This window comes from Rhinolophus ferrumequinum, chromosome 20 (genome assembly GCF_004115265.2).
Source record: "Rhinolophus ferrumequinum isolate MPI-CBG mRhiFer1 chromosome 20, mRhiFer1_v1.p, whole genome shotgun sequence".
NCBI classification, from domain to species: domain Eukaryota; kingdom Metazoa; phylum Chordata; class Mammalia; order Chiroptera; family Rhinolophidae; genus Rhinolophus; species Rhinolophus ferrumequinum.
In genome coordinates this window covers 10,961,110-10,988,764 of record NC_046303.1, presented here as the reverse complement: position 1 = coordinate 10,988,764, position 27,655 = coordinate 10,961,110, and the positions used below count along the sequence as shown (strand labels likewise).

The 27,655-nt window shown below is 39.3% G+C and overlaps 1 protein-coding gene across 7 annotated transcripts in view; it reads right to left on the bottom strand.

Moving 5' to 3' along the window:
- PDE1C (phosphodiesterase 1C) overlaps nt 1-27,655 on the bottom strand; it is a 424,317-nt gene that overhangs the window by 54,395 nt on the left and 342,267 nt on the right. For all 7 annotated transcript variants that reach the window (XM_033088617.1, XM_033088620.1, XM_033088619.1 and 4 more), the window contains 7 exons: nt 27,348-27,476; nt 21,435-21,536; nt 20,742-20,862; nt 14,706-14,787; nt 11,063-11,183; nt 9,212-9,387; nt 1,303-1,530 (listed from right to left, as the gene is read on the bottom strand). In XM_033088617.1, the coding sequence (XP_032944508.1) occupies nt 1,303-1,530; nt 9,212-9,387; nt 11,063-11,183; nt 14,706-14,787; nt 20,742-20,862; nt 21,435-21,536; nt 27,348-27,476 (959 nt within the window). The remainder of the gene's footprint in view (nt 1-1,302; nt 1,531-9,211; nt 9,388-11,062; nt 11,184-14,705; nt 14,788-20,741; nt 20,863-21,434; nt 21,537-27,347; nt 27,477-27,655) is intronic.

The following is a 27,655-nucleotide window of genomic DNA, read 5'->3' as shown; positions in this document are numbered from 1 at the left end:
TGCTAAGCCCTGTCTACATGTGTCTCACTTACCCAGGCTATGTAGAATAATAGCTAGAACACCTGGCTCTGCCAAGCAGTTAGGAGAATGAATATCTAAAGAGAGAACTAAAAACCATATCTGGTGTATAGTTAATAGTGCTATTTGTTTTACTGTTATCGTTTTTGCTATCATTATTATCAGAAGCTCATGTAGACCATGCACCTTTTGCAGAAAGGGTGGAAAGTTAAGTACCCTGGCCATGAATTCAAGGCACAGCTGTGACTTGAATTCAGATCTGTCTGACTGCGAAACTCCATTACCACAATCTGACACTTGAAATCTCCCAAGACAGGACTTCCTGCCTTTCCCCAAACAAGGTAACCAATTCCATGTCCTGTATCTTAGCTCATCTTGTTCTCTCCAGATGAGGAATCCCTGTCTCCCATCTGACCAGCAAATTTCAGGACATAAAACCCAGCTCAGATATCACCATCTCTCGAAGCCGTCCTTGACATTTACCCAATTGTGCAATTCTCAGACCCAGCAAAGCCAATGTCTCTTTCTTTGCACATGCCCCTTGGGCCCTCACCTGCCATGCCACTGCTGTTACTTACTCACACTGTCCTAGAATGCCTTCTGAGGCTATCTATATCCCCTATGAAATCATGGATTTGTGGCTTTTCCATTTCTAAATCCCCAGTGCCAAGCACAGCACTTGGCCTATCGTTAATCAATAAATATTTGTTGCATTAAATATAAGAAATCATCAACTATACGTGCACTATGGTGACCAGCTAATCCCAGTTTGTCTGGAACTGTTCTGGTTTTCCTGTATCTCAGGAAACCCTTCAGTCCCAGGCAAACTGGGACAGCTGGTTACCCTAAAGTATATACCTATTCACATATATGGACACACACTACAGGAATGGGCCTTAGGCAGCCCTGCTGGAGGGATAGTAGATATGGGAGACTGACTTTTTAGTCACCCATTTGGGCAGCAAGCACTCAGGAATGTGCTGGAATTGTTCACAGTAATTTCCCCAGTGGGCAGGCAGGCACTGGTCAGTCTCCAAAACAACTGGGAAGGACCCCAAAGGAATAAATCTCCCCCAAGACAGAATGGCCCAGGTGAGCATCTGGCTGCTCCTGACGGGATCCTGATGGGATCCACAGCCCAGACAGGTGGGCTCAACAGCAGCTGGATGACCAGGAAAGCCCTGCCCTGTGAGTTGTCCTCAGAGGTACAGCTGTCTGCCGGTGTCCATTCATCACGTCATTAACACCCCAAAAAGAGCCTTTCACCAGGGCAATTCTACTCACCATTCTGTTTTTCTCCTGACGACTTTTCAACTTTGGAGTTTTTCCCATGGGGGTTGTGGCTTTTGTTGGAGCGCGTTCCGTTGACTTGATTCTGAGCTTCCCCAGATGTCTTTTTCTCAGCTTTGCCAGATGCGCCTGCTTCAGCCTGGTTTTTGGCTTCCATTTCCTTTTGTTTCTCCTCTGCAGCCAGGCGAGCCTTTTCCTCAGCTTCCTTCTTGGCCTTCTCCTCTGTGTCCAGGACAAGTTAGGAAAGGCGTAGAAAAGAGGTCACACCATTCAAGTTGCCTCTTTTGTTGTTCAATAACCAATTATTGGCACTGGTAATTAATACACTAAAATGACCTAAGGTGTCTACTGAGTGTTTTGGGTTAATTCAAGTCAGACTGGCATTTATATTCAGGAAGCAAATATAATCGGCATGGTGATGTCGTTTTTGAAGACTGGGTTAGAACAGGGGGCAGAGACAAAGTAATAATAATAATAATAATTAATAATAATAATAAACAAGTATTATAGTTAGTATTATCATCATCATCATCAATAACTTGATTTGAGTGTGTCCTTGATGGCAGGTATTATGCTAAATGCTTTTCAAGGATTACTTCCTTTCATTCTCAAAACAACCTTCGGTGGTAGCTGCTACTGTTGTAACTCTATTTTACAAATGTGGATTTGAGACTTTCCCACAGTCACAGAAAAAACTGGAATCTCATGTGGGTTTGCTTAGGACCTAGTGTTCACACATAGACTATTGATTATAAAACGAAAAGACAGGGAAAATAACCACCACAAGAATAATAGTTTCAGTCCACAGTTTGGGATTTAAAAGTAGGCAGAGGATAATTAAGCCTTTCAAGAAACAAGATCTGCAAACTGTCCACAGATGAAAGGTGGCCTCTAATTTGGTCAGGTACTCTGGTCTCTGTCTTCCCCTTTAATGAGAGGACGTCAGCTTTATTTCCAATTCGGTTGAGTGTGAAAGGGCGGGGCTCTTTACTTAATCAAAAACATACGGTAACTGTATTTGGTCATGTATTTATGAAAAGATGGGCTGATTTATTTAACTAGTATTTGCGGAGCAGCTAAAGTGTCAAGTACCCTTTTAGGCACCCACACGGCAGCAACAGACTTACGGAGTAGAGAAGACCATCATTAAGTAAACAAATCACTAAGATAATTTCAGATGATGAAAAGGGCTTTGCAAAAATGTTAAGCAGAGTAATATGATAGAGCATGATCAGCCTAAGGGAGCAAGGTGACATTAGATAAGGAGGTGACATTTAACCAAATTCTGAATGATGAATTGCTGGCCATGCCATAAATCAGGGGAAAGAGCCTTCCAGGCAGAGGAAGTCAAAAAATGTAAGGCCATGAGGCAGGAATGAGTTTGGTACGCCCTAGGAACATTGAGTTAGTCAGTATGGCTAAAGCAAATTTAGTAAGGGGTTAATGACAGATGAGACAGTCGAATGACAAAGGACATGCAGGATTGAGATCATGCAGGACCTTGGAGGCAGTGAAGGGGAGCTGGGTTGTAGAAAATAACATACACGGAAGGCACCTAACAGAGCCCAGTCCTCCCTTAAGGTCCAGAGACTCACCCGCTTAACAGCCAATTCACTCCGAAGGCCCTCCACTCTGTGCCACCAACTGCCACTAGGAAAAGCACTATTGAATTTTGTCTCTAGATGTGTGAACAATGTCCTACACCTCGGTATCCGGGGTCCTCTTTATTTCCCTTGGTCCTGACAAAAGCTGACTTTCATAGACTACAAGTTTATTTTTAACCTAATGGGGCCCAGAGTGGTTATGCATGGGATGTTTCCCTTTGATTTAGCCGCTAAAGAGCACAAAGCCAAAATGGGGTCCCAGTCCACACGCTCATGGGGCTTCACGGTATTGTACTTTGTGGGTTCTAGCACCTCTGGCTTCATTTTACTTTTCCTGTCCTTACATTTGCCTGGCTTAGATGTCCTCCTTGACACGTTATGAGATTTTCATTCATTCCTTCATTGATTTGTCCATCCACCCATCCAAACCAATATCCTGGCCTCACGCCAGACCAAATAAATCAGACTCTGGAGGGAGAGGGACAAGAATAGGACATTTTAAGTGATCTCCAGATGATTCTAATACGCAGTCAGAGTTAACAAGCACGGATTCTAAGTTTAAATGACTGCCATTCAATATTTTGCGCCATTCTACCGCCTAACAGGATGAATTTATAATTTGCAATGAAAAAGGAAAAGAAAGATTTCTTTACAAAGTGACATAATTATGTGCATATATGCTATAATATGTCTTCTGGCTCTTCCAGAAAGGTACAACTAAAGAGTACAAGAATGTCCTTGCAGAAGAGATGGAACTCTCAGTAGATTCCAAGGCCACAGAAGGCCCACTAGAATGTTCATCCAGATGTGCTCTCATTCTTCTGCAGTGCCCCGAGGACAAAGGCCTAATGTCATCTCCATCCCTGAATTCCAGTACTTGGTACTGTGCCTGGCACATAGCAGATACCCATGGAGTATTTGTTTACTAAATGAAATGGACACAATGGGTGTGAGTCACCCCACCTGCCAATGAACCAGACTTGTACACATCATCATCAGCAATCTAGACTGGCGTAAAACACAGAAAGTATACAAACTCTGAAGTCCTGCCCGGAGAGAATCAGCCATTTGACAAATATTAGTTTCCTTAACCACTAATGTAGCTGAGTAAAAAGATGACTATTTTTACTACACAGAGAGGGAAACTGAGGCATGAGGAAGGAGAATTCATTCACACTCAGGTTTCAGGTAAAATAATTTCTAATCCCTGCACCGAACCCCCACTGAATCTGTGGCAAACTTTCAACATTCAAAATATCCCCAAAATAAAAATGATTTTGATTAAAAACTGAAGGTGTGTAAGTCCGGTTTGCTATAAGAGAGCCTAAAATATTGTCTGAGCAAGAAAAATTCCTTTGACAACTGAGTCAGACCAATTTTCTATGGGAAGTCTAGCAAAAAAATAACTGGGAGGGGGTACATTTCAGAAGCAAATCTGTTTTTGCTCACCTACAGCTGACAGCGGGCAATTAATAATTAAATTACTGAATGGTAGCTCCTATGACAACTCCCAACTCCAAGATGAGCCAGCCCCACTGTATTGGTTCCTTTCCCTACAGAAATTGTGCTCCATGGGTAGCTCTGCGATGTCCTTCAACTTCTCTACTCCCATCTCTTGCTCCTGTTTCTAAAATATCTGATATTGGTGTGATCAACGGTCAGCACCCAAATTGGTACCACTCAAAAGAAGTAGACAGAAACAAGCAAACTCATCAATAAGAGAATAGAAAATAAATCAACAGGAGGTAGGTCTGTTCCACTGTAATCAGATTCCCTTATATATACCTGGTGGAATTATTAATATAAATAAAATGGCCATACAATGAGGAAAAAGTAGGTGAGAGCACAGTGAATCCGTAACGTGCTGACATGTCCCAACGATGGCAAGTATACAGAGAATTCACTTTTCGGGTCTGAGATTCAACATGCTTGGCAGTCCTGGGCTTCTAGTCTAGCAGAAAGCAGATGTGTAGTTCAATCCTGTTTCAGACTCTCTGTGCTGATGTGACTCGTCATGAAATGGCCAAAAGCAAGCAGTGAAAGAGTTAAGGTAGAGTAAAGCCTTCGTGATCCACGAATTACATTCCTTCTGAGAACTGGTTCTATCTCACACTGAATGTCTGTACAGTTTTGGAGAAATACATCAATTTCTTCATTTAATTTGCCCTTCTGAATAATGATATCATAGGCTCTTGGTTAAAATGGTATCGGGTTAGTTATCCCTTGACATAATGTTCTGAAATGCCTATTTAAACTACTTACAAACAGAAAAAGGGAAAGAAAAAGACAGAAACTGACTAACTGAAAAAAACAACCAAAGTACTATATGAATTTTTAATAGTCAACTCTCAATTATATACAAGAACAACAGAAAGTTACTTCTAGACATCAAAGGACTCAGAAGGTATTCCCACAGGACCTTTCTAAGTCCTCCAGCTGACAGAAAAGTTCAATCGTATTAAAAAATCAAGAATGAGGACAATATACTAATGATGGACAATAGAACTAGTAAATCTTCATGTTTAAAAAAAATTGTTCAGCTAGATATAAAATGATGCATATATTAAAAATAATATTAAAGGATGGGTTAATTATAAAATAATTTACTTATAATCACCTAGATTGGAAATCTCATATTTTTTCAATCAAAACTGAGTGAATGTGGAAGTTAAAATTCAATAAATTTCTCAGCATTTGTAAAGGAGTATCACTATATACTATTTCATATTTACATTGATAGGAACATAATTCAATAAAAATGTAATGCTTATCTCTAGTAAAATAAAAATAGGATGTATTAAAAAAAAAAGACCATAAACAAAGCTAAAAGGCATATGACAAACTGGGGTAGAACAGAAATTGCAAGATACTTTGTCAACTAAAGAACTACCATCTTTAAGATATAAAGAGTTATTATGAATCAATAATAAAAATATAATCATTTTAATAACAAAAATAAAGATGGGGAAATACAGGGAAATAGGCACTTTCACCATATTTCTACAGGGAAAGAATGTTGGTTAAAAAAAAATTCCAGAGAGAAATTTGATAATATATATCAAGAGCTTTAAAAATGTTTCATTTACTTTGACCAAGGAATTCCATGTCTAGAAATTTATCCTAGACAAATAATCAGAGGGAGGCTTAAAGACTTTTGACTTGTATGTTCATAACAATATTATATAAAATAATGAAGAGCTGGAAATAAAATGCTCAGTAATAAAGGGATGGTTCAACTATGAAATGACATACAATGGAACCACTTAAATTATACTTTCTAAGAATATTCAGTATTAGGATAAAATGTTCAAAGTAGAGTTAGAAAAGTAAAATACAAGATGATAATATACTATGACCCCAATTTATGGGAAAAAAAAAATATATATATATATAAAAATAAAATATATATATATAAAAGAATTACATCAGAGTTTCAATAATAGCTATATCTGACTAGAGAAATAAGTGATTTTTTAAATTTTCTTTTATATATATATACGAGTTTTTATTTATAATTCAGAATTATGACCTAAACACATATTATCCTTACACCAGGAAAAAATAGTTTAAAAAGTATTAAATGCTGAATGGAAATTGATTGATATTGACCAGACTTGCAAATTGTTATACCAACACATTCTTGCTTGGTAATAATGACTTCCAGTCTGAGAGCTATAAAAAATACTGATTTAATCTTTCCTGACAACTATGGGTTCTGCTCTACCTAGCTTTGTAAATAAGATTGGTTAATAAAACCAAGACTTTAGATCCAATCCCATTTCTGTTCAGTTTAATAACAACATATGTTCAAGTGCCCCATGCAAGGAAGCTTTCTTGAAATCAGAGTTTTGGGGGGACAAAAAGAACAAAGAGCACAACAGCCTGGGATAATCAAGTACAAACCGATCACCAACAGAAAAACAGATGTAAACTGATGGTTCTTAACACAACATCCAACAGTCAACAGCATTACCGGGAGGCTGAACGTGTTACAAAATAATAGTTACAGGTTGCTACTTTACCACCATCTTCTTAACTTTGCATTCAAACCTCTAACTTTCTTTTCCGGTTTTTAAAAGGAACAGCTAACACATACAGGCAACGAACCGCATGTAGGCTCTGTCCTCAGCTCTTTACATAAATTATTTCTGTTCTTTGCATCAACTCTGTGAGGTGCATTATCATTCCCCCCAACGAAATTTTCTCAAAGAATCTACCTGCATTTCCCAAAGAGCACAAGGCATGGGGTAGGGAGTCAATTCTCCCCAACAACTGAAATTACTCCATTACAGGCTGTCCTGGAGAGTAGAAATAGCACAACTTCAACTCCTCTGAGAAAAGAAAGAGACAGACACCTCTCTTATAAAAAGGAGGTAGGGCAAACATCATTATGAAATACCACCCCCATCTCTTTCAAAAGAAGAATTCTATGCTCATGGACAGGCCATGCTGACCCCCAGCCTTCAAGCTTCTCCACTGACCTTGAACAACGCTTCTGTCCTATCCCGCTTTGAAAGCCAAACTATCCTCCCACAAAATACACAGAACCAGGCTCTGTGCCTAGGTCCATCCCCTTTCTCCCTGTTCTCTATTTCTACATACAACACCTTCAGGGCTCAAGCCCAGGCACCCTTCAAGTCCTGGCTACCAGCTGCCTTTGCAAACACCCCACTCAGTGTTAGAGACAAGTCCTTTTATGCTTCCACAATAGCTTAAGCATATCTCTATCAGCATGCCTAATGGATTTAAAAATTATTAGCTGTTTATTTACCTGTCCTTCTCAAAGGGCCAGTTTTCTCCTGGTAAAGAAACTGGCTCATGCTCCCTCAGGTGATTAGTTTCAGAAGGCAATTTTAGTAAGCCAGATAATTGCAAACAAATTATTTTGAAGTACGTCTTTATATTGGGTGTTGTCAGGAATTGGGTTTTCAAGTGTAATGAGTGTAATTGATTACAAGCGGGTGCTTCCTTGGAGATGATGCAGTAGCTGTCATCTCTGCTTGCAACGCCTGCCAGCAGGGAGGATTTAAATGTTGAAGGCATCTGAAGGAACTGTGAAAGGCTGCTTTTAAAATATGGACGAGGCACGGGCTCCCTCCATAGCTCAGTGCAACATCGGCCCTGACATGGTAAGGGCCCAAAGAGGCCTTAAAAGCACCGTAAATACAAATGCTTTGCCCCACCTGAAATGAGCAGCCCCCTGGACAGGATTCTGTGGATAAGTCTCAGTGGTTGGCCTTTGCATAACTCCAGTTCCAAGTGAGGTGTCTTCTCTCCCGTATTAGCGGCAGCCCCCCAATGTATGAGGGACCAAGACTGCCAGAACATGCTCTCCCAGCCATTCTCATTCTTCTCACTTATGTAGACGCTGGGTGGATAAAAGTATGGGACATGTGTTTTGGGACATGAGGGACATTCAGGCCTGGTGGGTGCTGGCGATGAGTGCAAGGCCTTGACCGAACTCCACTGTTCCTTTGAAACGAAATCTATAGTAGTACCCCCTCCCTCCAGGAGACTGTGAGCTTTGATGATAAGGACATGTGTTACTCATCTCTGCACCCTCGGTATGGAGTACAGAGCCTGGCACACAGCAGGTACTCAATAGATGTTAGCCAAAAAATAAAAATAAAAAACAAAAATGGCTGGTGTGGAAGGCTTGCCTCCACAAATCCATTGGAATCAGCTCCCTCTGAGCACCAAGAGCCAACCATGTCCCTGTCTTTCCTAATCTGAATTTTGATGATATTTGCTGCTGCAGATTTCTGTTTACCTGCAGGTTACCTGCATCTCTGCAGATCAGTCTGAGTAATGACTGAAAGGAAATTCTGAACATCAAAGGAAGATGAAAATGCACGTAAGGAAATTACAACTCCTTCTGTCTCAACGTAATGGCTGAGGTGGCGATTGGCCAAGCTTTGCTTAGATAAAAGAAGACATGAAGGCTTCATAATTGTGCCACGTGATATGAAATGAGAATGACAAGATGGTCCAGCAGAAACCAAGAAATAACAACAGCCATCCGCTGTGCGACCGTCATACCAAGAAGAGTTTAGTCATAGAGCATCAAGCTCACACTGTGAGGCGGCGTGGCGGTCTGCAGCCCTCTGTCGCGCATTGAGTTTTAGATATAATGAAGGGCAAAAGAGGGCAGGTGCTACCATTCAGCAATTTGAATGTACATGGTGAGATTCTACTTCCTGTGCAACATCTATGAATCAGGGGGCACAATGCCTTGTTTCGTGAGTGGGTGCCAAGTGGGTGGGCTACGCCTTCTGGAACATTCCCCAATGGCAGCTTACCTTTGGGTACCTTGGCCCTCCATCGCTCCCGATTGATGTGCACCACCTCAGTCCAAGTGGCTTTAAAACTCTTATAGTCAACAGGGATGACGGAGTTGTTGATTGGGGCGCTTCCTTCGGACCCAGCGCTCTTGACACCTGACCGCTTTGCATCTGCTAAACTGATGCTGTTCAAACTGGAGGATGAAACAAACAAACAAATCACAGCAAAGAGGAGGGTTAGTGTCTGCAAAATGCATGCCCACGAGCAAGCCCAAATGAGAAGTGGTTTGCACTCATCAAGTTCCTGCCAGGAAATTCCTGGGTCCTAAGGTTTGTAAGTCTTCTTTTCCATAGGTGATAGGTGGGAAATTCTGTATTTTCAGCAGGAAAAAGAAAAAATCAATATTTCAGCCTTCCGAGTATCGCTCTTCCCCATATTTCTTATCTGCTCATTGGTATCCTCTTTTTCAATATGACCAGAATCCTCTACATGACTTTTCTGTCTTCAACTTTCTGAAATTAACTAATTTGAATGCAGGCTTCAACTTGATCCCACAGTTCACCCACCTGCTCCCACACTGCCCACTATTCCAAGTTAACCCACGACTTAGGTATTCTTTCTCTCCTACCCTGCCTCCCCCTGCACTCAGGTGCCTCTGATCGCAGGATCCCCAAGGCAGGGTAAGCTGATTTCCTTATGTTCCTATTCCTGGGGGGAGGTAGAGGGGCAGAGATAGCTTGGACACTAGTCGTGTAAGAGACCTTTCCTTTTTTTTAATATCACTATTACTTGACACTTGAAACATGGGCAACTTTGCAAATTTAGAAAGTGCCATCCTTCTGGGTAACTTTACAGAAAAGAATCACACACTTGCAGCTGGCCAAAGCAGTGACTGCCATGAATGCAAACCCGCTGAATAACACCTGAAGCTGACTAGACAAGCAGAGCACGTTTCAGCCCTGCGCTTGCAGAGCTGTGGGCCTGTGGGACTCAGGCAGGCGCCTCGGCTGTGGCTGGGTCCATCCACCTGGAGCATCCCTGGGATCCCACTCTCCTAAAATTCCTCTTGCCTTCCCTTCTCCCAATTGACTGCTTCTCTTGCTCTTTTCCTCTCTTTTTCCTATTCGATCTATTTCTCTCCTTTGTCCTTTATGACAAACTCCAAGGTTTTGCATGGATGAGGAGGAGAGGGGTAGCTCTAGTAGTAACTACCAGTAGTACGACTACTAAAGACTAAGTGTTTGCTGTATTGTAGCGGCTAGCACTTCCTCTGGGCTGGGCTTTGTTATACGGGCTTTACTTGGACTGAGTAGCTCCTTTAACCCTCCCTGCAACCTATGAGAATGATAATCAACATTTTCTCAGAGGGGGAAACTGAGGCAACTTGCCTGAGATTGCACAGCTAATAAGAATGGCAGCAGGATGTTTCAGCCCACCATAAGCAAAGGCACCACAGGAGAAAATGGGAGTGTGGGGTGGAGGGAGCTTATATGGGGTACCATCGTGATTTAGACCCTGGTCACCCCCTTACAGGCCATGTTGGGTAGTAGAAATAGTACAACTTCAACTCATCTGAGAAAAGAAAGAGGCAGACACCTCTCTTACCATGTTTTCCCGAAAATAAGACCTAACCAGAAAATAAGCCCTAGCATGATTTTTCAGGACGATGTCCCCTAAACATAAGCCCTAATGCATCTTTTGGAGCAAAAAGTAATATAAGAGCCGGTCTTATTTTCGGGGAAACACAGTATGAGAAGGAGGTAGGGCAAACATCATTATGAAATACCACCCCCATCCCTTCCAAAAGAAAAATTCTATCCTCATGGACAGGCCAAGCTGACCCCGAGCCTTCAAGCTTCTCCACTGACCTTGAACGCCTTTGTCCTGTCCCACCAGTTTGGGAGGATTCATCAATTAACGGATTCACAATCTTGTCCGTCATGTCCGTGAGCACAGTGAAGGTGGGTTCCACGATGAAGTCAATAAAACCTGCAGACAAACAGCGGTGCCTCAGAGAACCTATGTATTAACCTGGGTCTTTCCATCTCTCCTCATGGAAACTGATGAGTCTTCTCCTTCTTTTAAAACTCATCTACAAAGGAGCTCCAGATCGGATTAGGAGTGAGGAGGTTGGTTTTATTCATTTAATATATTCCTTGATTTGCATATCATGAGTCAGCTCCATTTCTCCTACATAATTTTCCTATGACTTTTTAGTAGATAGTTCAATAAAGTGCTTAAAAGATATTAATTCAACATCCACTCTGCCACAAATGCCATGATGGGTGCTGCATAAAAGACTAAGATGTATAACATAAACTGCCTGCCTTCAGGAGTTTTTAGGAGAGATTAATGAGCACAAAAAAATGACCCCTAGAGTATGGAAAGGGCCAAAGGGGAAGCCCCAATAAAGGCTCCTGGAAAGATAAAGGGAGGGAGGATATTTTCCCCTCCCACTGAGAGGGCTGCAAACAGCTTCATGGAGGTTGTGATATTTGTGCTGATCCCTATAGCTATTCACTCTGGTGGGAAGTGGGGTGCAGCAAGGGGTGGAATAAGCAAAGCAACAAGGATAGGAATAAATGCAGGATGTGTGTGAGGGCTTAGGGATTCTTTTGTGGTCAGATAGAGAAAGCCTGGGAAGGCAGGTCACCATCAGCTCAGAGAGGGAGGTTCCTAAGTGTCGAGCTAAGGGGTTGGGACTTAGATGGGCACTAGAAGCCTCTTGAGATGTTTGGGCAGCATCATAAGAAGATTTTTTAAATGGTCTTTAGGGAAACTAATCTGGCAAGAAGGATGGGAAGGGAGACAGTGGGAGAGGCTGAGTCTGGGGAAATCATTTTAGAAGAAGTTGCAGTAACTCAAAGGAAAGGTAAGAACGGCAGGATCCAGTGCCATGTGAGAGGGAATGGAAAAGAGGCACAGATACAGACACAACAGGAAGTGGTCCTGCGGCTAGGTGGGATCTGTCAGAGACCTCCAACAGCAAAGCAGAGAAGACAGGAAAAATGGGGGAGAAAGACTCAGATGGGCTAAGTCTTACATCTGCTGACTTTGAGGTACAGGGGACGCAGCGGAATGGGAGACGGTCAACAGCATTGGAAGAAACAGAGTTGGAAACTGGAGAGGCTTCAGGTCTGGAACTGTACTTTTGAGAGATGGCCATGCTGGGGAGATAGTTGATGTTGGGCTAGAATGACTGTCACAACAACTCAAAAATACCGAAGTGTTCTATGACGCATCGGAAGAAAATATATGAACTGGAACCACTGGTGGCAATTCATTACGCAGCCACATGAAGACGGAAGGAAATGAAATACCAAAGGAAATGTGGTATTTGGAAATATATAAATGCTTATTTGGTTTTCATAATGACTGAAGTAGAGGTGATACTGGAATTTCATGCCCAGCAGTGAAGATGCTGCAGGTCCTATAATGTAACTGGCAAAACAAGAATTGCCCCAATCTACTACAACAGTATCCTGGTAAGAAACACTGAATTGTAGTTAATTCCAGCACAATTTTAAGTGGAAACTGTAGTGTCTGATGACACTATTTTCACCTTTTTTTCTTACAACTTACACTCAACATGTCCAAATCAGAACTAAGTCTTCGCTTACCCTCCAGTTCTTATAAATGGTACCACGGTGCATCCACTTAATCTAGATTCTGCCTTTACCTTAGCTTTGGGGACAGCCAAATCCTTAATGTCTTGTATGCCACTTCTGTCCTGGAGAGTCCCTGTACTACCTTAATTCTGCCGCTCATCTCTTCCCTGTAATCCTGCAAGAATCACCCAGCTGGTTTCCTTGCCTCTGGTCTTACACAAAACCCTCCAATTAATCCTCCATATTACTGATAAAGAAATCTTTTGAAAACAGGGGTTGGCAAACTTTTTCTGTAAAGGGCCAGATTGTAAATATTTAAGGTTCCATGGGCCGTATCTATGACAATGCCTTCTCTCTGCCACTGTAGTACAAAAGCCACCATCAACAATATACAGACGAATGAGCTTAGCTATGTTGTAATAAAACTTTATTTATAAGACCAAGCAGTGGGCCAGATTTACTCCATAGGCTATAGTTTGCTGACTCTTGTTCTAAAACATCAATTTATACACATTTTTAACCCTACTTAAAATTCTTTAGCTATACTCTCATTTCCTGCAGGAAAGTACACAGCACAAACTATTCTTAATGTAATATGTAATCTGGGCCTGATTTTCTCTCCAAACATGTCCCTTCCTTCATTCTACTCCCTACCCTCTATGCCAGCCATATGGAACTGTTTATAATCCCTTGACCATACCAGACTGCTTTAAATTGCCCTGCTTAATGTATGCTAATCCCTTGTCTGAAATGCCCTTCCAGCTGCCCCTAACACACCTCTAACACATATCACCATTTGCCTAGCCACTGACTACTTATCTCTTAGGACTCAACTAAAATATTACCCCTCAACAAGTCTTTCTGGGTCTAATAGTTCACACACTGTTCTGTACCCGATGACAGCATGTACAAAATTCTACCTTAGCACCTTAATACTCCAACAGATTTTGTTTTCATAACATCTTGCCCACCACCCAATACTGGTTCAATGTCTTTGGGAGCAGGTCCCACGTATAATTTGTTTTTGTTTTTTTATAACATCTATTATAGTGCCTAGCAGTGCCCTACATCTAACGGGGACTTGATATATTACTAGGGAAAAAAATGAATAAGTACGCAAAACACGCAGAACAAAATATCAATAAGTCCTTGTTGCATTTATTTTTTGAACGATTTCAGACTCTTCCTAAGTGGAGAGCACTGATGACATTTAATTTATCTATGACACTGGTACTTTCATATCTGAGGATTTTTGGAATACATATATATTATGGTACAAAAGGTAGTAGCAGTACAAAAGCTATCCTAAAAAAAAAAAAATACGAGATGCTGAAAAGTTTTTAAGGAGGGAGGGAGGGAGTGAGGGAAGAAGGAATGAAGGAAAGAAGGAACGAAGAAACGAAAGAAGGAAGGAAGGAAGGAAAAGAGAGAGAAAGGGAGGGAAGAAGGGAGAAAAGAAAGGAAACATTCAAAAAGAGGCATTCCTGGAAGTGAGGTCATCCAGGAAATGGGGATGTCCTAGAAACAGGGCTAAAGGAAGTACCATTGAAGAGAAATGCCACGGACACTTCCAATATCGAGGCAAAATGGATTGGCTGAAATAGAATGGGCTTCCTGCCATTGATTCTTGCCATTGCCTTGGAAACTTAAGGTCCCTTTTTCTCTTGGCAGGAAATGATGGAGACAGCAGAGTGTCACTGTCTAATCTTCCCATGAGCCAGCCACATTCCAGGGAGAATGATGGGGAGAACGGCTCCATCAGTCCATCAGGCCAAAGCCAGGAACCCAGCACAGCAGAATGGAGCCTGGTTCCAAGTCAGAGAACGACTGGGAACAACTGAGCTTACTTCCAGACACCACTCTCTGGTTTTTCCTTCCATCCAAAGGGCTCGCAAACACGTACCTACTTGTGACTGAGCAACCATGGTCGACTTTCGGTCACACAGAGGAGAAAAAGGCAGCCCCAGCTCTGCTTCTCTGTCACCCTAGAAAAAAAAATGAGGTCATCGTAAATTAACAATTGCAGGCTGAGCCACCCAGACTTTATCTAGCAACTTCAGCTGCCATGAAGGCCACTGGTCTTTATTTTAATTATCACAATTCATTATGTAATAAGTCCTTATGGGGCCTGCTTCTCTGCATATAAGACACCAAGAGGCTGACGCCCTCTGGGGCTCAATCACTCCATCCGACTGCAAAGGCGCATGCTGTGTGTGATATAGAAAGCCTCATCAGGTAGCAACAGGTCCCCTGAGGAAAGTAAGAAAAGCAACCCAGCCTAGAGCCAACACGGCAGTCACAAGTCCTGCGTGTTCTCCAGTTGTCTAGTGTCAGCCTGTGCCCTTTCTTGAGCCAGTGAGCCCCTCCCAGCTGTGGGCGAAGTTCAAAACACAAATTCAGACTGGCCTGATTTGAATTTCTTCTCCCTGTGCTACCTACAACCACACACAATGGGAGTTCTTAACCACAGGGCTCAGACCATAATGAAATGTAGACCAAAAAAAGAAGCAGAGTAGCAAACAATCACTTGTGTTTATCGAGTGAGACAGTAATAAAACGTGATTCTCTGGCCACCATATTTTCAACATCACCAAACAGCGTCACTATCATAAGCAAGTGCTATGGAAATTCTACATCATGATGGAGACGGTTTTTAGAACCCTCAACCAGAAGCTCAACACTTCAGCCACACACCAGAGGAAAGGGAACATACGTCACGTAGCAGTGACATTGTGCTGATTCATTTCACAAGGAAAGAATCCACTCAGGTGAATGGCTACGGACTTGGGCTTGAATCTGGCCTTTGTCCCACGAGCTGTGTGATCGTAGGAAGTTTATTTTCTCTCTCTACATTTCAGTTCTATGATCTATAATGTGTGGAATAATGATCTCTACCACATCAAGTTATGATGAGGATTCAATGAGAAAATATATGTAAATAAATAAAAAGAACTATGATTGTTTCCCAATAGGTATCTCTAATATTGAAGCCAAGATTGGAGAAATATTTAGTGAATTCGTTACACCGAATACACGCTGGTTATAACAAATATCACCAACAAATTAATAGTAAATAAAGAGTAATGGTTCAAAAACCAGGCCCAGCTCAAAAACTGAATGCTTTTACTTTCTAAGGCAGGTTACCTAAAAGAAAGGCTGCTAGTTCACACATACAGTTAACATCTATTGAAAGGAAGGAAAAGGTGTGGGCATCTGAGGAAGCTGAACAGTGGGTCACAATGGGTGCTGGAGACATCCAAAGGTCCCCAGAATAATCCTGAGATGGCTCGGTTCCTTCTGCACCCATCCCCAGAGAGCCACCCTGCGGGACACAAAGGCTCCTCATTGTCTCGTGTGCCTTGTGGGGGCTGTCTAGCTCTCAAGTGACGTGATAAAAATGATTTACTCCTGAGCTGTTTCTACTTGGGCAGTATGAAGAGAAGGAAGAATATTTGTAACATATGTTATAGTTGTGCACATGGGTTAGTGGGATAGCTTAGCTGAAACAAATAAAACCCATTCTCATGCCCTACAAAGCAGGGATGCAAGCGTCTTGTTGGTACATTTTAATGTTTAGAAGGGTTAGAAGAGGAGGTGGTGAACTCTACCTACTTGACTATTAAAATGTAAGCATTAATTTTGATTTTATTACTGAAAAAGTGCGTATTAAACAACTTCCTGTCCCACGCATGGACTTGCCCACACTCATATCTACATACCACTTACATCTTTTGGATTTAATGAGCTGAGTACACTCAACTATTAAAAGCCTATTTCAAAAAGGTAATCATTGAATTTCCTTTTGAGGACAGACTTATGAATTGGAAAAAATATGCAGAAAGTCATATAAAAAAATGTACTTCTACAGGGGAGTCCAACTTGATTGACACAATATTTTATGACTCTGTAACTATTGGCCCTTGTAGAATTATTCATACACTTTTCTCTTTACTAAAGAGGTCAATATTTTCAACCCACGATAGATCAAATTTCAAAACATGATATATAAATTATCTAAATGATATAATTTGTAAGGTCAATGTACCTGGTGTTCTCTGAATTCTATATACTCTGCAAGTAGGAAAATAAATCTGCTTTTCAAGAGCATGAACTGTCACAAAAATTGATTATATAGTAGGTGACAAACGAATTTCACAATAAAATACAAACAATGAAAAAATTATTTAACCAAATTTCAATAAGCCATAAACTAATTACAAAACTAGAAAGCAAAGGAACCTACCACTAGAAAATTATATAAACATCTACCTGAAGCAACTCTTGAGTAAAAAAAAAAAAAAGAAAAAAATTTAAACCAAAATTAGGGAATATTTAGAAGAGAATGATTGTGAACGTACTGCATATCAGAACCTCTGAGATTCATGATAAGAACAACACAAACTCCTAACCTTGTATTTTCTAATATTAAACAGGTAGATTGAAAATAAATGCATTGAGCACCCAACTCAGGGAGTTAGCAAAAGAACAAAATAAACTCGAGCAGAAGAAATGAATAAATAAGAATTAAAACACTAATTAATGCTTCATAAAATTAAAAAAACCAATAAAACAGCTAAGTTCATAACGAAGTAAGGAAAAAAACACTAATATATGAAATGAGAAATAAAAAATGGGAAAATAACCACAGACAGAGGAACTGAAAAGAACTGCAGGAAACGTTTGCAAAATATAAAAATATACAGCAATACAAAGGAAATGAACCTCAAGACTTTTACGACACATATTTTACCAAAAAGGCAAACTTATACTTCTTTAAAGTCAATATTTTATTGAAAACCACCCTGAGGCAGTCGCTCGGATTTTGTAAATTATGGTTATAAAACTAAAGACGAAACTTACTCTTTTAGCAAAGCATGGAAGGTCTGGTATCGCGACTAAGGCTATGCCCTTATTTTGAAATATAACCCAACTTGCAAATGTAATTTTTTCAAAGACTCTGCAGTCCCATTGAGATTTCCCATTTCAACTGTCCAATTTAAAATCTATAGTTAAGAGCTGAGGCAACATTTCTCCTACATGGATTAACTTACAATGGTTTATGACATCTGGGTTAAAATACTAAGTCAATAAAAATAATTTAGTGAATCATAATTACGAGAAAAAAAAATCATTCCAGTCCAGTGAGCTAACATTCCAGTCCCAATAATCGAGAAATTCAATATGGTTCTTTTCACATTGCCTCTAGCACATTTTCATTCAATTCAAGCATATGTGTATGAAAACAAGGTTTCCTTTATGGGAAAAAAAATTCACATATTTAAGTGATTTCTCATATTCACTTTCTCACAATTCAAAAGAGGAAATCACTTCACTACCTCAAACGTATACGAGTTAGCTATCTACCTTTGGCTGCAGATTAAATACTCCTACCTGTAGGGGTGTTATTGCAAAAGTATATGATAAGGGGAGTGGATATTTGGAGAAAATACTCTTAATAATATTAAAAAAACAGCTTCTGGAAAAATGACTCAAAATTATCCCTTCTTTAAGAATGAATTTGCAGAGCCATTCTTGTATATACAAAGGAGCCACATCTGTACAGCTCTAGTTTCTCCCACACCATTGGGTTCCCCTTGAGAACTATTCTGTGAGACAAGTGATAACTTTGCAAGGGGAAACATCCACATGCTGAATAGGGTATGTCAAAGTAAAAACGTCCAACCTGTAGAGAATTCTTATAAAAATGTATGTGAACCAAACAGAGGATATGCCTGGAAGTAAGATCTCAATTGACTGAGAAAAATGCTTCCTAGAATAGAAGTTTGCAGTTTCTTTTACGTATTTTAAACTAAGGAGGGAACCAAGGAAGATTACAGGAAAGTGGGAGAAAGCAAGGTGGGGCCTGCATTATAGGATAGTTAACAAAATGATGTGCTCTCCTGAGGGTGGTTTCACTTCTGGGAGGTCTGAAAAGAGGCATTTCAAAGGTGTGTTCACCTAGATGCACAGAAACAATGGACAGGGCTGGCCTAAGGCAAAGATAAACCTTTCACGAAAGAAGTTCTAGTTCTGGGACGTGACTACCCATGTTGACTTGCCCAGGTAGGAATTTGTGATCCGATCACCCTGTGAGGTTATTTTCCTTTTTCATCCACAGGTACCTGCTGGTGTATTCATGTAACAGTTTAGGCTTGCATGTGTATGTGCATGTGTTGATATATACTATGGGCAGATAAAAGAAATGTAGGATATGTAATGCTAGAAAGTCCCTAAGAAAACATCTGGTCCAACCTTCCCCTAAATACCAACCCCCCCCAAAAAAAAAAATCACAGATAAAACCGCTGAGAACTAGAGGGGTGATTTGATTAATCCCAGGACACAAACCAGTTGGAATAAAAACACCCATAAAGGGCCTTTTGGACTCCGTTTAATATGCTGTTAACTCCAGTCCCACCTCATTACCAGGTAGTGTGCACAGCTTCAAAAGAAAAAAAACAAAACAAAACACATACATAGATGCCTTCTACCATTTCTCCTCTCAAACCACAATCATAAAAATAAGAGTAATCATAAGAAGAATTCCCTTGAAAAATCTAAGTAACCACTGAAAGAGCATATGTCTTGTTAGTTTGGGAGACAAAGGGGAGACTGGAGTTAAGGAGTGGTTTACGGAAACTCAGAAGTCTGAATCCCTGATGGGAACCTCCCTCCTGAATTAACAAAAATTAACTGCATTAACTTAGCCGTTATATAGGTCCCCAAATCTTCATGTCATCTCACCTTAGTGGATAAAAAAGGGATGCTGTAGTCAATCTAACTAAAAGTAAGTTCACAGGTGATCTGATCACAAATTCCTACCTGGGCAGGTCATGGTGGTAGTCACACCCCAGGCCTAGCACTACTTTAGTAAAAGGCTTATCTTTTCCCTTAAGCAGCCCTGCCCATTGTTTCTATGCATCTAGTTAACAAACTTTTGAAATGCCTCTTCATCAGACCTCACAGAAGACGACCACCCTCAAGAGGGCAAATAATCTTGTTAACTAGCCTGTAATCCAGTCATAGAGAGTTCCCCACCTTGCTTTCTCCCATCTTCATGTATTTAATAATCCTCCTTACATTCTCTCCTTAATCCCAAATGTATAAAACAAACTGCAAAACTCATTCTTCAGAGCATTTGAGATCGTGCTTCCTAGAACTGTTGCCAGTTTGGCTCAAATAATTTCATAAAAATTCTCTGCTGGCTTCAAAATTTCTTATGTCGACACCGCTAACTTCAGGGCCTCACATCTCAAAGCAGATGTTTTAATGGCGACTCTTGTTGAGGAGACATCAGTCCTAGTGCCACACATTTATTTCACTTTCTATCTCTCTACTTCTCTGTACCTTTTAAAAAAAAAAATTAAAGCAAAATATATTCATAAAAGACTCTGGATGTTGTTGTAGAAAACACAGCCCTGTGTCTTAGGATGTAGTAACTTTAAATACAATTGCAACAGTAGCTTCTAGTGATTTCCTGACCCCAAATTGCCATACCTGGCTTTGGAATTAAACAACATTGCTTGCCAGCTCAAAAGAAACAACCCAACCAATTATATCAGACACACGAGTTAAAGATGATCACCTTAACCCCACACGGCAATGCCAAAATTGCCATCATTTGGTCAACCCATTAGAAAAAAAAAAATGAATAAAAGGGCTCCTTAGGTGACATTTTGACGAAAGGCTGCCACAAGGAAATGTTTTTTCCTTTCCAAACAGAAATGCATCGGATAGAAATACCATAATGTCCTGAGAATCAGAATTTAAGTAAGATTCAAACATCACATGACCAGGAGGTAGAAACAAAAAAGCTGGTAACTCTCCCTCCCCAAAGAACATTATTGTCAATAGTCCTTATCATAGCATTGCTGAAATACAACATTCAGAAGCTAGCCAGTGATGACAGCCGAGGGATAGCACAGTGACAAGGTGAGGTACCTGTCTGAAGAATTCCTCCAGGAGTGACATGGTCCAGCGATGATGAAGCTCCCATGCCTTTGCTGGATGGCTGATGTCTGCTGTGTGCAACATCAAGGATAATGCTTTTGGCTTCTCAATTCTGTAAACCCCAAAGGACCCAAACACACAATGACTAAACTTTCGGAACCTCAATAAGAGTTTTAAAAAGCATTCATTTTTTTAATCCTTTCCATTCTCCCACCTCAAATCCCGCTTCAGCTGAACTGGGGGGAGGGCGTCATTTCATCCTACAACTGAGATGTTTATTCATCAGCTTGGTGTCCATGTTTACTGAGCTGGGCACCTCAAAAATTGACTCAAAACTATTTCTGGAATGACTGCATCATGAAAATAGACAACAAGAACCCGAGTCACTCACCGACTTTTATGTAGTGCCCCTGCATTGAGTAGACCTTTGATAATTTAGTTCCCCACAGGGAAGTATTTTAAATTCTAATTGGGGCAAACTGTTACCAGTCCTATTACGTATTTCAACCCTGAAGAGAACCTACATGTGATATGTACAATTCTCCTGCTCTCCGCTCCAAACACCCCCACTTTATGAGACCATTCAGGCACGTACTCCAAAGGAGGTACTCCTTAAAGCTGCAATGGCATGGACAAGTATCAGCTCAAACATAAAAAAACATATCAAGTCACAGGCCCACTCACGCTTCTGGCTGCTGCAGAGCGGTTTTCATTGCTTTGATTTGTTGGAAATGACAGGACATATCCGTGGCCATCACCATCTCAATTACCAAGGTCCGAAATTCCCTTTCAGGGACACCCATGGAGAAAAAAAGATGAAAGTAAAAAATGGAAAGTAAAAATTAGTTTATTTTTGTTGCCACTTCTAATCAAAATCAGTTAATTACTTGTGACATTTCTAATCTACCTTCAGCCTTTTAGGTGGGCTCTTTCAATGAGGAATAAATGAAGGGTAAGGATTAAGGAAATCACTTATTAGGAATATGACACGTAGAATGGACATACCATTTAGAACATTAACTCACAGGAGCAATGTCAGTGAAAGTGTAGTAAAGCATTCCTTTCTCAACTGAGTTCAAAGTTTTAAGAAAAATTTAATTTGAAAATAATCCTAGGAGGCATACTGATGATCCATATTACACTTGGATACAGGTGTTTCAACACCCCAAAATCCTGTGCTCCACCTTTTCATTCTTCCTGCCCTTCCCGCGGCCCCTGACAAACACTCATCTTTTGACGAGCTCTAACAACTCTATTCAGGTAGGATGTACATAGAATACACTGCTTCCACTTAAGCTGTACAGTTCAATGAGTCTCCACAGTGAACAAGCGTAAGCTTTGGAGAACACCGCCACATTTATGATACTGAACTTGTCCATCACCTTCAAACCCCTCTGCAGTTCACCCCTCCCTCTACTGACTGGCCTCAGGCACCTTTTTTTTCCCAAATGTTTTAAATATATATATTTTTCAGTATTATTAGTTTCAGGTGTACAAAACAATGTGTTAGACATTTCATCCCTCACAAAGTGATAACTCCCCTCCCCCAATCCATTGTCCCTCTGACATCATATATAGCTGTTACAATTGCATTGACTCTGTTCCCTATACTGTACTCCATATTCCGCGACTATATATATATATATTAAATTCTAGTTGACATACAATATTATTCAACTTCAGCTTTAGGTGTATACTGCAGTGGTCAAGTATCTATATTGTCCATGAAGTGGTCTCCCTAGTAAGACATGTGCCCATCTGACACCCTACAAAATCTTTACAACATTATTGACTATATTCCCCAAACTGTCTTTCATGTCCCCGTGGCAATATTGTGGGTACCTATTTATGCTGTCTAATCCCTTCCCCTTCACCCTCATCCCCACACCCCTCCCATCTAGCAACCATCAGTTTTCCTCTATATCTGAGACTATTTCTGTTTACTTTGCTCATTTATTCAGTTCTTTAGATTCTACATATAAGTGAGATCATATGGTATTTGTCTTTCTCCGACTGACTTATTTCACTCAGCATAATGTTCTCTAGGTCCATCCATATCCCAGGCAACTTTTGATCTGCTTTATGTCTCTAGATCACTTGCATTGTCTAGTTTTATAATACACAGACATACCTACATATATAAATTTAAAAAACGCAAATGATCTAGAGAGACATAAAACAGACACATAGGTGTGTGCATATAAATGTATATATACACTTATACATTTATATGCACACACACATATATACATATTAAACTAGACACTAGATATATACATGTATCCATGTAAACACACATACACACACACACACACACTATAAAATGTATTCTTTATTTCTTGCTTCCTTTACTCAGCATGATTTGCGATTTATCCACATAGTGGTTCATCAATAGTTCATTTGATTTTACTGCTGAGTGGATTTCTTCATATGAGTACACAACGACTTATCCATTCACCAGCTAATGGACATTTGGGTTATTAAATTCTAGTTTGGAGCTATTATCAATAAAGCTGTGGTAAGTATTCATACACAAGTCTTTGTGTGGATATATGTTTTCATTTCTCGTGGGTAAATACCTAGGATTAGAATAGCAAGTTGATAAGGTAGCTCAGCGTCTTAACTTTGTAAGAAACTGCCAAAGATTTTTCAGACTGTTATGTCACTTTACATTTTGATCATCAGTATACGAGAGTTTCAGTTTTTCTATATTTTTGTCATTAACATTAGTCATTCTATTTTCAGTCATCACTACAGGGATGTGTAGTGATATCTTGTGGTTTCGATTTGCATTTCTTTTGTAACTAATGATTTCAGGCTCCTTTCATCTTTTGGAAGTCCATTTGTATATCTTTTTTTTTTTTTAGGGAGATGTCTGTTTCAAACCTTTCTCTTTAAAAGTGAGTTGTTTGTCTTATTACTGAGTTGTAAACATACTTTATATATTCTGCATACAACTCCTATGTAAGATAACTATGTTGTGAATAATTTTTCCTACTTCTTGGCTTGCTTTGTTCTTTTTTACCATGTCTTAACAAAGAGCAAAAGTTTTTAATTTTGATAAAGTTCAATTTGTCAAATTTTTTTAATGCTTCATGCTTTTTGGGACCCATCTGAGAAAACTCCACCTACTCCAAAGACTTTGCTATGTTTTCCTCTGGAAGTTTTACCACTTTAAACTATTACGTTTAGGTCTATGATGAGTTTTGAGTATGGTGTGAGGTAAGGGTCAAAGTTAGTTTTTTCCATGAGGATATCCATTTGGTCCAGCACCATTCGTTGAAAAGATTTTCCTTTCCCCCGTGAACTGCCTTGGCACCTTTGTCATAAATCAATGATGAATCAATTTCTAAACTCTCAGCTCTGTCCCATGGATCTGTAGGTCTATCTCTTCACTAATAAAACACTGTCTTGATTACTGTAGCTTTATCATATTTTTTGACATCAGGTAGTACAGATCCTTTCACTTTGTTCTTCTACTTTAAAATAGTTCTGTTTGCATTTATACCTAATGCTTGAATAACCTTCCAATTTCTAACATAATTCTTCTGAAATTTTGACTGAGATTTTGTTGAATCTATAGATAAATTTGGGAAGACTTGACATCTTTACAATACTGAGTCTTCCACTACATGACAATTTATTTAGGTCCTCTTATTATTTAGGTCCTCTTTAACCAGCAATGTTCTGTAGTTTTTAGTGAACAAGAGTTATTCTTGTTTATTAAAATTACTATAAGGTATTTTATATTTTTGTGCTATTGCAAAATAAATTATTTTAATTTCATTTTCCAAGTTTACTGCTAGTCTAGATACAATACGACAGTTAGAGGTGCCAACTCCCCATGCAATCTAAAATCCACATATTACTTTTGACTTCCCCAAAACGTAACTACTAATAGCCCACTATTAACCAGAAGCTTATTGATAACATAGTAAATTAACACATATTTTGTAATGTTATATGTATTATATACTGTATTCTTACAATGAAGAAATCTAGAGACCAGCAAATATTATTAAGAAAATTGTAAGGAAGAGAAAGTATATTTACAGTATTTATTGAAAACAATATGTGTATAAGTGTACCTGCACCATTCTAACCCGTTCTTTTCACTGTTAAGGGTCAACTATATATACATTTTTACATTAACTCTGTATTCTGTGGCTTTGAAAGACTTATTATAAGTTCTAGTAGCTTCTTTACAGATTCTTAGGATACTCTACTTAGACAATCAGGTCATCTGCTACTATAAACATCTTACAGGGTTGATGAGAGTAAGATTAGGCATTGTTGTCTTATTCCCAATCTTAGGGAAAAGCATTCAATTTTTCACTATTAAGCATGATGTTAGGCATAGGTTTTTCATAGGTGCCCTTTATCATGTTGAAAGTTCTGTTTCTGGTTTGCTGAGAATTTTTATCAAGAATGAACGTTGAATTTTGTCAGATGCTTTTTATGCATCTATTGAAATGACCATATGCTTTACTGGGTTTTTTTAATATGGTGAATTATTTTAATTGATTTTTTAAATGCTGAACTAACCTTGCATGCCTGGGATAAACCCTACATATTAGTCAGGTTTCTCCAGAGAAACAGAACCAAGAGGATGTACACATATATAGAAAGAGATTTATTATAAGAAATTGGCTTATGTAATTAAGGAGGCTGACAAGTCCCAAGGTGAGTGGGCAAGCTGGAGACCCAAGAAAGCAAATGGTGTAGTTCCAGTCCAAGTCCAAAAGCCTGAAAACGAGAACTGATGGTGTAGGTCCAATCTTAAGATCTGCAGGCTATTACACGTAAAATGTAAAAATCTTGTAACAGGACAGGTCCATTTACTTATTACCAGTCTTTTTGTTATAGCTGTCTTTATGTTATGGTTTTTAGATGTATTACACCTCCCTACATTGTAAACTCATGAGATGATATTACATTTTTTATTGTTATTGGTCATATGCACTTAATTTAAAGAAATTAAGAAAAATAGCCTTTTATATGTACCCAGATTTTTACAATTTTATTCTTTCCTAAAAATCTGATTTTCCTCTAGTATCATTTTCCTTCTACCTAAAGAACTTTCTATAGTATTTGTATAATGCAGGTCTATTGGTCATAAATTTCTGTGTTTTTCCATTATCTCAAAATAATGTTATGCCATCTTCATTTCTAAAGGATATTTTCACAGGATAGAGCATTCTGTGCCAACATTTTTTTTCCTTTAGCACTTTAAAGGCGTTATTCCACTGTCTTTTGGCCTCCATGATTTCTGACAAAAAGTCCACAGTAATCCAAATGATTTTCTTGAATATAATGTGTCTTTTCCCTCTAATTTTATCTTTGATGCTTGGCAGTTTGACTATAATATGTGTGTAAGTGTGCTTTTCTTTGAATTTATCCTGAGTTAGGTTTGCTGAGCTTCTTTAATCTATAAATATATATCTTTCACCACATTTGGGGAGTTTCTAGCCATTGTTTCTTCAAATATTTCTTCTGTCACGTTCTCTCTCTCTTTTCTCTTTCTGAAACTTCAACTCTCCTTATATTTGACCACCTGAAATTGTCTTATAGCTCCCTAAGTTGCTCATTTTCAAAAAAATCTTTTGTTTCCCACTTCTTCAAATTGCATAATATTGATTGGTATTTTCAAGTTCACTGATTCTTTCTTCTTTCTTCTCCAACCTGCTACTTAGCCAATGTAGTGAATTTTCAATTTAAGTGTTTTTCAGTTCTAAAATTTCTGTTTGTGCTTCTTTAATTTCACTGGTTAAGTTTTACTGTATTTTATTACAAGCATATTTTCCTTTACCTCTCTGAGCATAAATAATGGCTTTAAAAGTCCTTTACTGATAATTCCAACAGTAGTTCATCTTGGAGATTGCATCTATTGATTGTCTTTTCCCTTATAAGTAAGTCACATATTCCTGCTCTTATTTCAAATAAGTTCTTTAGATTGTCACAGAACTTGAGTTTCCCCCTATTTCAGTCTCTCTTTTCTGAGGTTCTAACTTACCTGCGAGGAGCTCTGGTTGTTCCTACCATGGTTTATCTAGCCGTAAAAATAGTGGAGGTGTTTGTATAAATATAGTTTCAGCCATTTAGTGTTGCTGACTTCACTGAGACTGCCTTCAGCATAAAGTCACAAAAATGTCACACTCACCTCATTCTGTCATAGTCTCCAAATACGGACACCCTTTCAAAACGTGCCTGAATTTTTTTCACTCTCTAGAGCCCTCAAACCACTGGGGGATGCATCTGTGTGTTTGTATTTTGTCCATAGTTTATAGTCGCTATTTGCAGGAGGATGAGTTTATTAACAGTTAATCTGGCCGGCTGGAAGTGGAATTCCATGTTATTCCACTTTGAAATGCACTAAATATCTGGTAATACATTAATTTTAAAAAGTCATAAAAAGTCAAATGCATTTACATATCCCAATAGAATCTATCAGATATTAAAATCGCTTTTCTACAAAGACATAGGATACTAGACATACGTTATCTTTCGGTTAATGGATTTCTTCAAAGCAGTTTAGTTCATCTCTCCTCACAGTTTCTTTCCTGGTCTCCAAATCTCTCTCTTTTGTCTCATCCTTACCTCCAGTCATCCTTTGAGAGGTTGATCAAAATATTCATTTCCTCATCCTCTTGGAGAAGACGATAAGCTGCACTTAAATGGTGATTTTCCAATACAGACCGATCGTTGTACAGTATAGCTGGGTCAGACCTGAACAGAAAGCCAAGCAAAATAATTTAGGATGTTAAACAATTGAGATTTTTCTGGTAACTCTCTCAAGGTAGAATTACCATCTTTCTTTCCTGTGTTTAGCAATTATCTTTGCCCCTATGCCATTTATGTCAGCCAAAAAGCTAAAACTAACACTACAAATTATCTATCAATATATG